General features: G+C 43.6%; 2 protein-coding genes across 2 annotated transcripts; one reads left to right on the plus strand and one right to left on the minus strand.

Moving 5' to 3' along the window:
- The first annotated feature begins 1,086 nt into the window (after positions 1 to 1,086).
- Positions 1,087 to 6,003, plus strand: LOC129863729 (RNA exonuclease 4-like). Its single transcript, XM_055935954.1, has 9 exons — positions 1,087 to 2,653; positions 3,046 to 3,315; positions 3,474 to 3,838; positions 4,093 to 4,245; positions 4,530 to 4,723; positions 4,904 to 4,992; positions 5,091 to 5,165; positions 5,262 to 5,336; positions 5,435 to 6,003. The coding sequence occupies exons 2-9, from the start codon at positions 3,100 to 3,102 to the stop codon at positions 5,576 to 5,578; spliced, it is 1,311 nt and encodes a 436-aa protein (XP_055791929.1). The 5' UTR covers positions 1,087 to 2,653; positions 3,046 to 3,099; the 3' UTR covers positions 5,579 to 6,003.
- Positions 6,004 to 6,072: 69 nt separating this feature from the next.
- On the minus strand, positions 6,073 to 15,406 carry LOC129863730 (calcium channel flower homolog). The gene is made up of 5 exons (XM_055935956.1): positions 14,761 to 15,406; positions 11,071 to 11,143; positions 10,838 to 10,963; positions 10,379 to 10,486; positions 6,073 to 7,927 (listed from the first exon to the last, which is right to left on the minus strand). Exons 1-5 carry the CDS (start codon positions 14,864 to 14,866, stop codon positions 7,840 to 7,842), a joined length of 501 nt encoding a protein of 166 aa, XP_055791931.1. The 5' UTR covers positions 14,867 to 15,406; the 3' UTR covers positions 6,073 to 7,839.
- Between the last annotated feature and the right edge of the window lie 445 nt (positions 15,407 to 15,851).

Raw genomic sequence — 15,851 nt, forward strand, 5'->3', positions numbered from 1 at the left:
ATAGAGTAGAACAAAAAGAAAACAAAAAGTATATATACAGTGTGTGCAAATGAGGTAAGATAAGGGAGTTAAGTCAAAAAATAGGCCATGGTGGCGAAGTAATTACAATATAGCTGTAACGGCTTTCTTCCTGGGATGAAGGAGAGGACCAAAACGCAGCGCGGCTAGTGTTCAACATGATTTAATAAAGAATAATAACGTGAACACTACAAGCAACAAAACAATAAATGTGAAAACAGTCCTATCTGGTGCAGAACACAAAGACAGGAAACAATCACCCACAAACAAACAGTGAAAACAGGCAACCTTAATATGGTTTCCAATCAGAGACAATGACAAACACCTGCCTCTGATTGAGAACCATATTAGGCCAAACAACAAACCCAACATAGAAACACAAAACATAGAATGCCCACCCAGCTCACGTCCTGACCAACTAAACAAAGACTAAACAAAGGAAATAAGGTCAGGAACGTGACAATAGCAATTAAAACACTGGAATGGTAGATGTGCAGAAGATGAATGTGCAAGTAGAGATACTGGGGTGCAAAGGAGCAAGATAAATAAATAAATAAATACAGTATGGGGATGAGGTAGGTAGATAGATGGGCTGTTTACAGATGGGCAGGTGCAGTGATCTGTGAGCTGACATAGTCAGGAAGGTACAGGAAGCAATTGATGAGGTAGAGCGGTGGACATTAATGTGGGGATTCAGGTTCTTTGTAGAGAAACCTCAGTGTTCTTTACCAGGAGGAATGTGGGAGATGAGGTATGCTTGATGTTATATGAGAGAAACTTGGAGAGGGTGGGGGCCTTCGGGTTCCTTGGTATACTTTTACAGTAGACTGACCTGGGCAGAACACATTGAGAGAAGGGTGGGAAAGTGTAAAAGGTGCTAAATGTGATGCGCTGTCTGACGGGGAAGGAGTGGGGGGCTCCAGTACAGTAGGTGGCGGTAATGCACCATAACGTTGGATTCCAATCACCGATAAACCCCACTGAAGAAGCGGACTTGCTGTATGCATTGTCTAAGCACGGTGTAGATTTGATCCATAGTTCGGGGAATGGGAAATGGTGGTGAGTAGTGCGGATGAAATGGAGGAAATTGAGAAAAAGTTGGTGAAGCAACAACTGTGCTCGAACTCAAACAATATGGGTGTCAGTTGTGATGATATGGAGCAGGAGGATGAGGGACAAGGACTGGAATGGTCGGTAGTGGAAAGATAGGAAAAAGAGAGATCATGATACAGAAAGCAGTGGAGCATCTAGTAAAGAAAGCATGAAGAGGGCCAAGGTAGGAAGCAAAAGTACTTACGTGTTGGAGTGGAAAGGGATGATAGTGTTTGATGAGACCACAGGGCCTCACTTACACCCTATCCAACTAACGAATACCGTAGAGAAAGAGGTAGGTTAAGTGAAATTAGCTTGGTTCATTGGAAATGGTAGATTGTTCATATTGTGTGGTAGCCTGGCTCTGCAAGAGAAGCCATGTCCCTGGTGCTTATGCTAGATTGAGGAGAGAGTCATCACTGGGGTCCCAATATCTATGTCCACAGATGATATTAAAGAAAATGTGAAGGGAGGCAGAGAGATTGAGGCCGAAAGGTTGATCAGCAGGAAAGAGGGTCAAATAAGTGAAAGCTTATCAGTGATGCTGAGGTTTGAGAAAGTCTTGCCCGGGAAAAGTACAGGTAGGATTCCTTAGTTTCAATGTTAGAGAACTTGTCCCATATGCACTTCAGTGTTTTAAATGACAAAGAATGTGACATGTCGCTGCTCAGTGTAAAGGAAAGAAAAGATGTGTCAAGTGTGGAGGGGCACATGATTACGGCGAAGCAATGTGAAGGTTAAGTGCTGTAATTGTGGAGGAGAACACAGTGCAGCATTTGGTGGATGCCAGGTACAGAGAGGCTAGAGAGGCTCAGAGATATAGGATCAGTCCTGATGTATCATATGCAGAGGCCGTCAAACAGTTTGGTAGAACTACAGTTGCGGACTGATGGAGCTTACATGGATGTACCTGTAGTAAGTGGACCTACTGTCGGGGCTGGTGCTTCTAATGATCCTGGCATGGTTTTGAGGCCTGTTCAGAAATCTTGTGCTCATGAATGTGCGGTGTCAAAGGACACTTTGATAATGAACAAAATTGTCTTCATAGATTTTATTGGTAAGGTTGTCAATACGACTCGGGATGTGGAAAGCAGAAATGCCAGGTTGAATGTTATTGCGGAGACAGCAAAAGAGATATTGGGGGTAACAGATTGAAATGGTTGTTGACATGCAGAACTATCGTAAGGGTGGAGTGTTTCAGCATGATATAGATAACGTTTAATGGGTTTGGGGAGGGTGTGATAAAAGTCAGGGATTTATTTGGTTTAGATTTTATTTTTTCATGGTAGTGCTGAATTGAGCAGATCGTGATTGATCGTACATTCAAGCACAGTAGGTGGCGGCATGCGATTGTTTGCGGACCGCCATGATAGCATAGAAGAAACGAAAGAAGAAGAGGTTGTTTCTAGGAACCAAGACCAACCCTCGTTTCCTTTCGGACGTTCACATTTGTGACACATTGCAGATTTACACATTTCAGCACGACGTACGGAAAAACATGTGTAGAAATCTGTTTGTAAAGCATAACGAGTATGGCGAGTTTGTAAGTATTAATTTAGGTATTTGTAGAGGTGAACTATTGCGGTTCGAACCGTAATTACGGATTAGTTGTTTCATTATCATTACTTTAGCAAATTTAATTGGCTAGCTAGTTTACTAACTAATGCTTGATCTCCTGATCACATGTTAGCAAAACTAGCTAGCAAGCTAACTTCATCCAAGAAGCCAATTTACTGAGCAACGGGACGTTTGAAGTATAGTCGGCTGTCACATATTAAATCAAAGGCTAGTCGCTTAGTAATGTTTACTTTTTAAAATGAGACGTGAAGTCCTAACGTTATAATGAAAGTGCAGGCTGCCATTACACTGCAACTTGTCTTTAGCAGCGAGAGTTAGCTAAGGTTAGCTTGCACTTGCTTTCCACTCAAATTCCAGAAGAGGAGAATTGACAGCCATATTTTCTAAATCAAAGCTCATAGTCCTCGAGATATGATGTCTAAAGTCAAGCCAGAGAAAACGGACTCTGCTGCTTCTTCTAAAACGCCAGAATCCAGTCAGGACCAAAAGAAAAAGAAACCTGTAAAGAAAAAGTTTTTTGAACACACCAAGAAACAACCAGTGGCAAAAGATCAACGTAAAACCAACGTGTTGCTTCCTCCGAAAAATGCCGAACAGTTTTCAGCCAACTGGAAAACGTTACTAGAGGTAAGGACTTGGTTATGACTTAGTAGTAGTTAAGTCAGAAATGTTGTGATAAAGATTTTGAATAGATGATACAGACCTGAAGGCATTGGTGCAATGTCATTACTGTCTACAATTGGATGTTATGATGCTATTAAAGATCGCTCACTCTCTACTTGCAGGTGTTCAAATCCAATCCCCTGCCGGTAAAAAATAAACCAGTTCAGCGGAACTCAAAGAAGGAAGTCCCTAAGAAACCCACTAAAGACATTTCAAAGAAGGACGAGGTGGTGGTGGATAAGAAGCCTGCTAAAAACTTATCAAAGACAGTGAATGATGCCAAGCCCATGCGGGTGAACAGTAGGAAAGTAGGGAAGGACAGTGCCGTTCCCAATAAATCCCAGGTGAATGGGAAAGGTCCAGGAACATCGGGGACAGAACAACCCAAAGCCAAGAAGAAGAAACAGAACAATTCCCAGGTGGAGGGTAACACACAGATGAAGAAGAAGATGAAAATGGAGGAAGTGGAGGAAAAGAAACCCACTGAGTAAGTTCGTCCAGTTTTATCAATATCGCTCGTAAGCAAAATATCTGACGTGTGTGTATAACTATTGAGATTTTGACTTCAACAACCTCTCACTGTTGTGAAAAGCATGTGCACGGTTTGTGTCCAGTCACTTCTATAGTCAGTTGTCAAAGTTACATCAAAACCTAAGGTCAAATTGTCACATTATTTCCACTGGCACCTCAGTGTTGGTTAATGTGTGTGGGGGTTAATACATATAATCTGTCCTCTACTAGATCGGACATGTGGTTTGATGACGTGGACCCTGACGACATTGAGGCCACAGTGGGGACAGAGGCAGCAGATATCATGAGGAAGATGCAAGGCACTCATAAGACAGATGCCCAGACCACAGAGAATGCGCTGGTCAAGGACAGGGGGTTTGAGGGGTAAGTAAGAGGACACCAGCAGCTCCTAATAGTAAGGTGTATATCTGCATGTGCTCTGACAGCAGCAGCTGAGTTGGAAAAGTTGCGCTTTCTATAACAGACAATATGGCCAGATCCTAGATTAGCAGTCCTACTCTGAGACACTTTGTGGATACGGGCCCTGAGCTTACTTCACCATAAGTACAGAGCAGAACGTTGTTGGCTGTCTTCAGTCACTTGAATGAAATGATTTCTCTGGTGTGACCAAGGCTTTTTCTCTCCCTGTTCATCATGGCACCTGTCAGCCTAACCAAGGCGGTAGCTATGGACTGTGAGATGGTGGGTGTGGGGCCAGATGGAGAGGACAGCATTGTAGCCCGGGTCTCCCTTGTCAACCAGTTTGGGAAGTGCATCTACGACAAACACGTCAAGCCCACAGAGAAGGTGACAGACTACAGGACAGCTGTCAGCGGCATCCGGCCGGAGAACATCAGAAACGGTGCCCAGCATGAGCCAAACTCAGACCTCTTTTAACACTATATTAATGTTCTTATGATGGCGTTGGAAACGGCAACAAGCTCACTAAACCCCAAAACAGTTGTCTTATTTTTGTACTAGATTTTCTGCGCATTGTTTTCAAATGGGACTTTTGTGTCATCAATGCTGTTATATGCTGCAGGTGAGAATGTGAAGACTGTACAGAAAGAGGTGGCTGGGATCCTCCAGGGGAGAACGCTAGTGGGACACGCCATTCACAATGACCTTAAGGTACACTTCTATGATATAACCTACACTAACTAAAACCTGACCTGACTTGAGATCATTGTCAACATTTACATCAACTTTCCATGCTGAAATCTTTTCAGATTTTGCTCTTGGATCACCCAAAAAAGAGAATCCGGGACACACAGAAGTATAAACCTTTCAAGAAAATTGTGAAGGTAAAGACATTTTTGGGGGGGGGGGGTATTGTGTGACAGGAGGGGTTATAATAACACTATAAGAGGAAGATATGAACCGTGTTATTTTCTTTTCAGAGTGGTCGGCCCTCTCTGAAACTCCTGTGTAGAGAAATACTTAACGTCAACGTACAGCAGGGAGAACATTCATCCGTAAATCAGCTTTTTATCAATATTTCTTTTATTTTCTAGATCACAAATATACAGTAGTCCTCTGTGAGCCATAGCCAATGTCTGAGAATGTTTTGCAGGTCCAAGACGCCCAGGCGACTATGAGGTTGTACACGATGGCGAAGAAGAATTGGGAAGCAGAGATCAAGGCTAGTCGTAACAACCCAGACTTAACCAAGAAGACCAAAGTACCAAGGAAGCCCAAATCAGCAAAACTCAAATGAACCTGCCTGGTTCTGAAGTCTTACCTGCATCTGTCTGTAATGGGACTGTGGACTAACCATTGACTAGGTGGCACAGAACAGGTGGCTTGAGTGAATTAATAACAAGTGTGTCTTTGGGAAGTGGAGTGGACTCGCACATATAGAGGCCTTAGTGAAGTCCTTTTAGGAATCTCGTTCTGTGACCCATAAGGATTTCACAAAAGTTTGTTCAAATGAATATTGACTTGATTCAAATCCCACTCAGCCCAAATCACTCATATCTTAGTGATCTTTCATGCATTGTCTGGTACATCCTCTTCAGTGTTCTTTTTGTTCAGATCGGGTTTTAAAATGTCATCTCTTAGCTTCTAACATCCACAAGTTAGGTTTAGAGAAGATGTTGCATTTGAGGGCTTTAACATGAATTAAAAGTTTCATATCTTTAATCACATGCCGTATGTAATGTTTTTACACTTATGTGCGTGGATCATGTAATAACTGGGAAAAGACGGGCATTGTTTAAAAGGCAGAATGTTTTTATTTTTTTTGTCAGATGGGGAGAGAACAATACCATATAATAAGCAACTGAGTTTGTGGCCTCCTTTTGAAGTTCCAGTTCATCATGACATAAATAAGCAACAAACCAAATCCAACAATACACAGTAGCATATGCACACACTCCTTACAGCAAACTGCAGGTCAGTTATCATTTCTACTGCACGGGCAACCTGTTAACGTTTAAGATTGACGCTTCCCTTTGAGCCCATTGTTCCATAACACTATTGTGTAGCTGTGCTGTATAGTGTAGCCATGAAGGACTTCTGTGCCTAGAGATGATGATAAACTAAGGATTAGTGTCCCTCCTGTAGATGGGCAATAGAGACATCTGGTTTAATGCACGAAACATGCAGTCAACCTAGTTGCTTTCTGTGTCAGGGAAGGTAACAGTGAAGCTACATTAGACAGCTAACATGCTTATCTTGCACATTAATTAACTTGAGCCTAAATAGCATTTTATATGCCTTAGTGATAGATTATCGCTGGTGTTCCTGCAGTGTTTCATTCTTTTTTTTTATTACAAAAGCTGGTTCATGTGGATAGTACCTTTTGCATTGGTTAAAGTGACCTGCAATAGCATGTTAGCTAGTTATCCGGTATACTGTATCTTGGAAACAAAATAGGCCTACCTGAGAACTGGTTGTGGGTGACCATTTCAACGAGTAACTAAGTTATTTCCAATCCAGAGCTAACGTGAGAAATAATCCCAACAGTAGCATGATGCTGAACAACACATTAGTACCTGTGATCAAAGGTTGGACATAACTTTGTAAATTTCACCTGACTGAGGGACAAAGGCAAATCATGGCTCTGTGTGTTACACACTAAATAGTCCCTGAATCAAGACATTCCCTCATCAGTCCTTTAAAGCATGCTTCCATGGGGCAGATGACACTACTGTATGTAGGGTCGCAAACATTCTGAGGTGGCATAGATCAATCGGGTTCTAGACGAGAACGCCAAAAGCATTTGAAAGGTTAAGAGGTGCTAGAGCAGCATAGCTATTCAACTTCCATTCTTAAATCTGATTTTCTCAAGACACACGCAACATGCAGCTGTTTGATTAGAAGCACATTTTTAAGAACGCTGAGAAAGTAGCTCTTCTTAGAACATGCACTGAAAGCTGTTAGGATTCACGGTTACATCATAGTTCCGTGTCCGAGGTCCTCTTTAGGTACATTAAACCTAGGCATCCATTGTATAGCGCAAGTAACGGATATAAAACAAAAAGAGGACTTGTCATCTTTGAGTTTACTGGATGGAACGAATATACGTTTGGGATAACTCTCAATGGATGAATTTCCGGCAGCACAATGAGAGTAACATGATTTGGGGAAATGACTTCACAAAAACAAATCTTCTCACATTCACTATCGCCCAGGTTTCTTGAAAGGCGGATTGGCTAAGAGGGTACATAACTTTTCCTACTTGCCAAAAATTGGGTAACCCCAGTAACCAGGAAAACAAAAACAGCACAGCAACTACACCTTTACAATAAATGTCATGGAAAACAAAATTCACACTAAGGACCAAACATTAAATATATATATGGAAAAATTACACCAAGTAAGACATCAAAGATGCAGCCATTTAGGTAAATAAATAAACTCAGTAACTGAGAGGGAGGAAAGGAGAGGAGCGGGGATGACATCATTGTCCCTTGGTTAAGGATAGTGTTCCTCCTCTGTGGGAACAGATAAAGGGATGATGGGATAGCCATCTCACTATATTGACCCGTCAGTCGTCCCGGTCATCTTCTCCTCATCCCCCTGTTTCTCGTGATTCAGCCTGGCGTAACTCACCGCATCGCCCCTGAAAGAGGGAGGAGAGAGAAGCAGGGAAGAAAGCATGATAAGTCTAATCTTATTTGTCACATGCGCTGAATACAACAGGTGTAGTAGACCTTACCATGAAATGCTTACTTACAAGCCCTTAACCAACAATGCAGTTAAGAAAATATTTACTAAATAAACTTAAACATTTAAAATAACAATGAGGCTATATACTGGGGGTACTGGTACTGAATCAATGTGCTGGGGTACAGATTAGTCGAGGTAATTTGTACATGTAGGTAGAGGTAAAGTGACTGCATAGATAACACAGCGAGTAACAGCAGTGTAAAAACAAAGAGGGTGTCAATGTAAATAGTCCAGGTGGCCATTTGATTAATTGTTCAGCAGTCTTATGGCTTGGGGGTAGAAGCTGTTAAGGAGCCTTTTGGATCTACACTTGGCGCTCCGGTACCGCTTGCCGTGTGGTAGCAGAGAGAACAGTCTATGACTTCGGTGTTTGGAGTCTTTGCCGATTTTTTGAGGCATTCCTCTGACACCGCCTAGTATATAGGTCCTGGATGGCAGGAAACTTGGCCCCAGTGATGTACTGGGCTGTACACACTACCCTCTGTAGCGCCTTCCGGTCAGATGCCGAGCAGTTGCCATACCATGCGATGCAACCGGTCAGGATGCTCTCAATGGTGCAGCTGTATAACCTTTTGAGGATCTGGGGACCCATGTAAAATCTTCAGCTTCTTGAAGGGGAAACGGCATTGTCGTGTCCTCTTCACATCTTTCTTGGTGTGTTTGGACCATGATAGTTTGTTGGTGATGTGGAACTTAACTCTCGACCCGCTCTGTCGATGTGAATGGGGGCGTGTTCGGCCCTCCTTTTCCTGTAGTCCACAATCATCTCCTGTGTCTTGATCACGTTGAGGGAGAGGTTGATGTCCTGGCACCACTTCCAGGTCTCTGACCTCCTCCCTATAGGCGGTCTTCATCGTTGTCGGTCATCAGGCCTACCCCCGTTGTGTCATCAGCAAACCTAATGGTGGTTTTGGAGTCGTGCTTGGCCACGCAATTGTGGGTGCACAGGGAGTACAGGAGGGGACTAAGCACCCACCCCTGAGGGGGCCCTGTGTTGAGGATCAGCATGGCAGATGTGTTGTTGCCTACCCGTAACACCTGGGGTGCGGCCCGTCAGGAAGTCCAGGATCCAGTTGAAGAGGGAGGTGTTTAGTCCCAAGATTCTTAGCTTAGCAATGAGCTTTGAGGGCACGATGGTGTTGAACGCTGAGCTGTAGTCAATGAACAGCATTCTCACATAGGTATTCCTTTTGTCTAGGTGGGAAAGGACAGTGTAGAGTGTGATTGCGTCATCTGTGGATCTGTTGGGTCGGTATGCGAATTGGAGTGGGTCTAGGCTTTCCGGGATGATGGTGTTGATGTGAGCCATGACCAGCCTTTCAAAGCACTTCATGGCTACCGACATGAGTGCTACACGGCGGTAGTCATTTAGGCAGGTTAAGTCCTGGTAATCCATCTGGCCCCGTGGCCTTGTGAATGTTGACCTGTTTAAAGGTCTTTCTCACATTGGCTACGGAGAGCGTGATCACACAGTCATCCGGAACAGCTGGTGCTCTCATGCATGCTTCAGTGTTGCTTGCCTCGAAGTGAGAATAAAAGACATTTAGCCCGTCTGGTAGGCTCACTGGGCAGCTTGATTTCCCTTTGTAGTCAGTAATATTTTGCAAGCCCTGCCACATCCAACGAGCATCAGAGCCGGTGTAGTAGGACTTCATTTTAATCCTGTATTGACGCTTTGACTGATGGTTCGTCTGAGGGCATAGCGGGATTTCTTATAAGCGTACGGATTAGTGTCCCGCTCCTTGAAAGTGGCAGCTCTAGCCTTTAGCTCAGTGTGGATGTTGCCTGTAATCCATGGCTTCTGGTTGGGATATGTATGTACGGTCACTATGGGGACGAAGTCGTCGATGCACTTATTGATAAAGCCAGTGAGGTGGTGTACTCCTCAATACCATTGGATGAATTCCAAAACATATTCCAGTCTGTGCTAGCAAAACAGCGTCATCTGACCACTTCCTTATTGAGCGAGTCACTGGTATTTCCTGCTTTAGTTTTTGCTTGTAAGCAGGAATCAGCAGGATGGAATTATGGTCAGATTTTCCAAAGAGAACAGGGAGATGTTGAATGAGAGATTCACAGGGTTACTTTTTTGTCACTCAAGGTTATAAGGAGTATGAACAAAGCAGTTCTCCTGTTACAAGACGTTACATTATTTTACATTTAAGGAATCTTGTTACTGATTAATAACACCTGAAAATCTAAAAGTTGATTTAAGAAATTTGAACTGAAAGGGGAGAAAGTGCGAGAAAGAAACAAATGACATCTAAAATACATACACTATGTACACACACAGTACATTCAAACCAAAATCGTATCACTAAAAGTATAAATAGGAAAGTCGTACTTTTTGCCCAGGGAGGCGAGACCATAGAGGACACCTGTAGCGAAGGCAATGGCATTCCCAAACAACGTGGTGATGGAGAAGCTCAGGAATATGGGAAACAGTGCCATCCTGGAAATAAGAGAAACAGGGATTGATTACAGAGAAAATGAAGTGTGTTTTTCCAACTGTGATATAGGAAAAAGTGCCATCCTAAAAAATAAGAGAAACGGGGATTGATTGCATCAGTGTTTCCCAAACTCGGTCCTCGGGACCCCAAGGGGTGCACCTTTTGGTTCTTGCCCTAGCACTACACATCTGACGTGCACCCCTAAGGGTCCCGGGGAAGGAGTCTGGAAAACACTGGATCACATTAAACCTGTAGTGGGTTTATCAACTGGTTAAAGGTTCATTTAAATTCTAGGCCTAGACAAATGGACAGGTGAGACCTGTGAAGCCAGCAGGTCTCAGTCCAGTTCTTACCCACAGTAGAAGAAGGCTTTCTGCCATGGCTTGAATTTGTCAGCTCTAGCCGCCACTGCGTTCGCAAACTCAATGAACTGGCAGCAGAATGGGACTTCACACAGGAACAGCACAAAGGCATTCAACCTTGAAACAGGAGGAGGACGTTAACACAGCGCTGGGGGAATATTTTACACACACACACTACTGTATGTAGGCATATAAGGATCATATTGTGGAAAACTGAAACTTACACCATCCATACTCCAGCTGCGATGTTTAAGGGGTTGACAGTGACACACATCCACACTCCTGAGATGGCACATGCTTCAGTGGGAGAGAAAATGATATTACATGCACTGTTACATTTCTCATTATGCATCCAGATCAAGTGCATACAGGCACAAATAGGGATACCATGAATACCAACAGACTATAATAAAAGGAGGCTTTGTTCCAAGTTAGAGTAATACCACTCTTTCTCATCTCTCTGACTGAAAACCTTATTCATACAAACTCAAATCAAATAAAGCTTAACTAGAAACCACAAGGGCCGGAATTTGTCATTTAAACAAACGTGGTTTTGATACCAGGGAAACCAACACAAGAGGATCAGCTCTTCTCTTCTCAGAGAGCTATATTTGAGACAAATAGGAGGCAGATGATGGTATTAATCAGAGTTTACAGGCCCCCTGCTAAGATCCTACAAGGCCCCTGCTATGCACTGCCTGGTTGGCTCTGCTGGGTGCTACCAGTCCAGTGGCCACACTGTGAGCATGATTAGGGACTCAGACAATGAACAGATGGGCTACTTACTCGTATTATATCCATTGTACTGTGTACACACACAAGCTGGTACAGACTTATGTAAATTAATTCACACAGCCCACTACAGTAGCTCATCTTGTCTTTTGTACCCAACTTTGATTTTGGCAAAATGATTAACTTGTGGGGTTTGAAACCATTGAAAGATGCAGTATGGAGAAATAGCTCAAGCCATTTCCTGGTTGCTAAAATTCTAATAGTTTGCCTAATTTCAGTTTGTGACAAAACAAGCAAGTAAAGTGTAGAGAATCATTGTACCATCTAAACCGCTGCGAAATATATTCCATAAGCGACAATATTGTATTTTCAGCTGTTTGAAACTGGTGTACAAAACCGAAAATAAAAGACATGAAGCATAGAAATAGCGCACTTAAAACAGATCTACCACTTCTTAGACATGCTTTCAATGAGAATGGCGTATCTATAACTCCTATTTCTATGTGAATTTGGTCAGGTCACCCAAAAAGTTACATACTGCAGCATAAAAAAATCTTGAAAACACAGCTCAGGATTTCTATCAGGAGAGAAACCTTACGCTACTAGTGACTGATTGATGGAATAAAATAAAAAATTGACTCCCTTTTTCTCCCCAATTTTGTTAAATCCAATTGGTAGTTACAGTCCTGTCCCATTCTGCAACTCCCGTACGGACTCGGGAGACGAAGATCGAGAGCCATGCGTCCTCCGAAACACGACCCTGCTAAGCCGCACTGCTTTTTGACACACTGCTCGCTTAACCCGGAAGCCAGCCGCACCAATGTGCATGCGACCGGCCCGCCACAAGGAGTCGCTAGAGCGCGATGAGACAAGGACATGCCGACCAAACCCTCATGACGCTTGGCCAATTGTGCGCCGCCTCATGGGTCTCCAGGTTGCGGCCAGCTGTGACACAGCCCGGGAACAAACACGGGTCTGTAGTGAACGCCTTAAGCACTGCGATGCAGTGCCTTAGACCGCTGCCCCACTCCGGAGGCTCTTGATGGAGATCTTATACTAGTGTGATTAAATTAAAAGTTATGTCACTGATTTTTTTCTCAAAATCCCACAGTACCAGACAAGACCATTCGGCTAGCTAGCACACTCATGCCATACAACCACAGACACCCACACACAAGAAACACATACATGCAGTAACTCTGCAGCAGCTAACATCAGAGGAAGCATATAGGACCTATCCTGCACTCTGATTCTACAGCATGCTGAATAATACAGAGCCCATTGACTATGCAACGGTCCTGCATGGGAATGTGATACAGCGGCCAATACTCCGGTATCACAACCACAGCAAGGCAGGAAAGGGATAGGTGGGAAGGGAGGGCAGGGCTGCAATAGGCCTAATGCTAGGGAAGTGCAACATAAGTACAAACATCAACTCTGTCTGTCTCACACAATGACTGTATATACGGATGCACAAAGCCTTTGATCATGTGTCACCATACATTCCTATGTGAAAACTCAATGGCGCATTGAAGCCAAATTAAGTCGGTTATGATGGCGTCTCATAGAGACATAACATGTGCAGTTTGAGCTAGTCCAGGAAGTGAAGCAATTATTGGTACCTTGATTGAATTTTCTATTTATTTACACGAAACCTGAGCACGAAGATTGCTATTTTTCCATTCACTGTAAAATGGGGGATCCTGTTTCTGCCAACAATGCCTGCAGTCAGCCTTGAACTTCAGTGGCTTTAGTAAGAAGGGCAGTCTTCTCCCCCTGGTCTCACACGGAGTCCCTGAGGGAAGATATACTCTAGCAAACATGATAAAATAGAAGCTATCACTGAATAGATATGACTTAGATGATGTGTGCCAGTCAGGCAAGCAGACAGCCTATGATTGTGCCCATTCCCAGCCTCCTGGTGCAGTGAGGGGACAAGGGAAAAGGGGATACCTAGTCAGTTGCACAACTGAATGCATTTAACCCGACCCCTCTGAATCAGAGAGGTGCAGGGGGCTGCCTTAAATCGACATCCTCAGCCCCCGAGGAGCAGTTGTCGGGGGTTAGCTGCCTTGGGCAGAACGGCATATTTTTTCCACCTTGCCGGTTACTGGCTCAACGCTCTTAACCGCTAGGCTACCTGCCGCGGAACATGTGACCAATGGGTTTAGCGCTGTACAGAGAGATGTGGGGGTAGAGTGGTGTTCCAGTTCTTTGTCTGGGCAGACAGAGGGGCTCAGTGAGGAGACTGAAGGCCTTGACTAAACACTGTAATGTTTCAAAGAAAGCACATCAACAGAGCTTCCTAAAGAGAATATAGCCTCATTCTCCAACAGCACAATAATCACAATTCTGTGTGTGTATCAGCAATACTCATATCACTGCCTGGTATGGCAACTGCTTGGCATCCGACCTTAAGGCACTACAGAGGTTGGTGCATAGAGCCCAGTACATCAATAGGGCCAAACTTCCTGCCGTTCGGGACCTGTATATAAATTGTTCTCTCTATAACCGCATGGCAAGCGGTACTGGAGTGCCAAGTCTAGGTCCAAAAGGCTTCTACCCCCAAGCCATAAGACTGCTGAACAATTAATCAAATGGCCACCCAGACTATTTACATTGACGACCCCCCCCCCCCCCCCCTTGTTTTTACACTTCTGCTACTCGCTGTTTATTATCTATGCAGTCACTTTACCCCTACCGTACAAATTACTTCGACTAACCTGTACCCCCGCACATTGACTCGGTACCAGTACCCCCTGTATATAGCATCATTATTGTTATTTTATTGTTACTTTTTTTCTTTTGCTTATTTAGTAAATGACTACTTATTGAACTGCATTGTTGGTTAAGGACTTGTAAGTATGCATTTCACGGTAAGGTCTACGCATGTGACAAATACAACTTTATTTTATTCGATTTTTGTCCATGTTAAATAAATAAACTATCTAAATGCTTCTTTGTGAATAGGCTAGTATGCCAGGAATAGGTCATGAGAAAAACGTTTACCATGCTTCATAATCTGTCACTGTCGTGAAAGGCATAGACCCCATTATGAACATTTAGAGACTGTAGACGTGGAAGCGGGGTGCGCCAGGACCGATTAGAATCGGACGGTCGTGTATACAGTAAGCAGGTGCAACCACAGTAGATAAGAAAATGGATGGTTAGCTTTTACTTACATACTCCGCCCAGGACCCCAGCGATTTTGCAGAGCCATCGATACCACCATGACATGCCATCATCATCGGTGACAGGTTTTGGAGCTGCTACCTCTTCGGAGTTCATTTTGCCCCAATAAATTAATTATTCAGTGACTTGCCTTAGTCAATTTAACAATGGCCATTGGCTGGGACTCACTAGGACAACGAAAGCTAACGTTACCTGGCCAACGTCAATGATCTTGCTAACAGTTGACAAAAACATATATTTCGTGTTAACGATAGCTTTGATCGTGTCTCTACTCTGGCTAGCTAGATAACAATCTATGTGGTTATCAACTAAGCATGGTTTTGTCTTCAAGATAGCTCATAGCTAGCAGACTGGTTAGCTTAGACGCTAACAGTTGCCTCTGTCGCCAAAGCCTGTTAGCTTGTGTCACTGCCAGTCGCCAAATCCTGTTAGCTTGTGTCACTGCCAATGTCTACCAGCTTTCCTATCCAACAAACTTGCCAGTTATCAAATTTTCTTTCAAATTAGACAGCTACCATTATTAATTTACACCATTCAAAAATTACGATTATTACGACCTGCTCTGTCCGCTGTTTCTTGTCCTGTCTTCTTCGGTGGGGTTTATCGTCGGTTGGCATCCAACGGTATGGTGCAGTACCGCCACGCCACGTACTGGAGTGTGGGCCAGAAACGGGGAGTAACAAAATCCTACCTGCCAGCCCGGTTGTCCTTAAAAAAGATATCAAAATATTTGAAACTATATCTAATGACGTTCTACTTAATATACTCTTTAAACGAATTTCCTGTATCCCATTCTCCCTCATACTAGATTCCAGCCTCTCTCTTTCACATTTAAGAATTTATTGAACTTGCTGTGTTCCACCCTTAATCTTGTAAAAATTGCCTTGTCTCTTCTCTCCCTAAAAATAGCCTTGCCTGCCCTTAGTATCTCTATTCCACTGCTCCTGCCATCTCTGCACCATCACTGTCCATATCAGGATTTTTGTCTCTTCCTTGCTCATTGAAACTACAACATCAACATCCCCACTACTAAGTGCTTGTTTAGCCAGTACATCAACTGCCTCGTTCCCCTCCACCCCCA

The sequence above is a fragment of the Salvelinus fontinalis genome, chromosome 10 (genome assembly GCF_029448725.1).
Source record: "Salvelinus fontinalis isolate EN_2023a chromosome 10, ASM2944872v1, whole genome shotgun sequence".
Lineage (NCBI taxonomy): Eukaryota > Metazoa > Chordata > Actinopteri > Salmoniformes > Salmonidae > Salvelinus > Salvelinus fontinalis.

What these genes read in the sequence shown, in the direction of transcription:
- LOC129863729 (XM_055935954.1), top strand. Translation starts at nt 3,100, where the DNA reads ATGATGTCTAAAGTCAAGCCAGAGAAAACGGACTCTGCTGCTTCTTCT. An exon ending in CCATTCACAATGACCTTAAG is followed by an intron (nt 4,993 to 5,090) that starts GTACACTTCTAT and finishes AAATCTTTTCAG; the next exon opens with ATTTTGCTCTTGGATCACCC. An exon ending in AGCAGGGAGAACATTCATCC is followed by an intron (nt 5,337 to 5,434) that starts GTAAATCAGCTT and finishes AATGTTTTGCAG; the next exon opens with GTCCAAGACGCCCAGGCGAC.
- LOC129863730 (XM_055935956.1), bottom strand. Translation starts at nt 14,866, where the DNA reads ATGAACTCCGAAGAGGTAGCAGCTCCAAAACCTGTCACCGATGATGAT. An exon ending in TGGGGTCCTGGGCGGAGTAT is followed by an intron (nt 11,144 to 14,760) that starts GTAAGTAAAAGC and finishes CTCCCACTGAAG; the next exon opens with CATGTGCCATCTCAGGAGTG. An exon ending in GCAGCTGGAGTATGGATGGT is followed by an intron (nt 10,964 to 11,070) that starts GTAAGTTTCAGT and finishes TCCTGTTTCAAG; the next exon opens with GTTGAATGCCTTTGTGCTGT.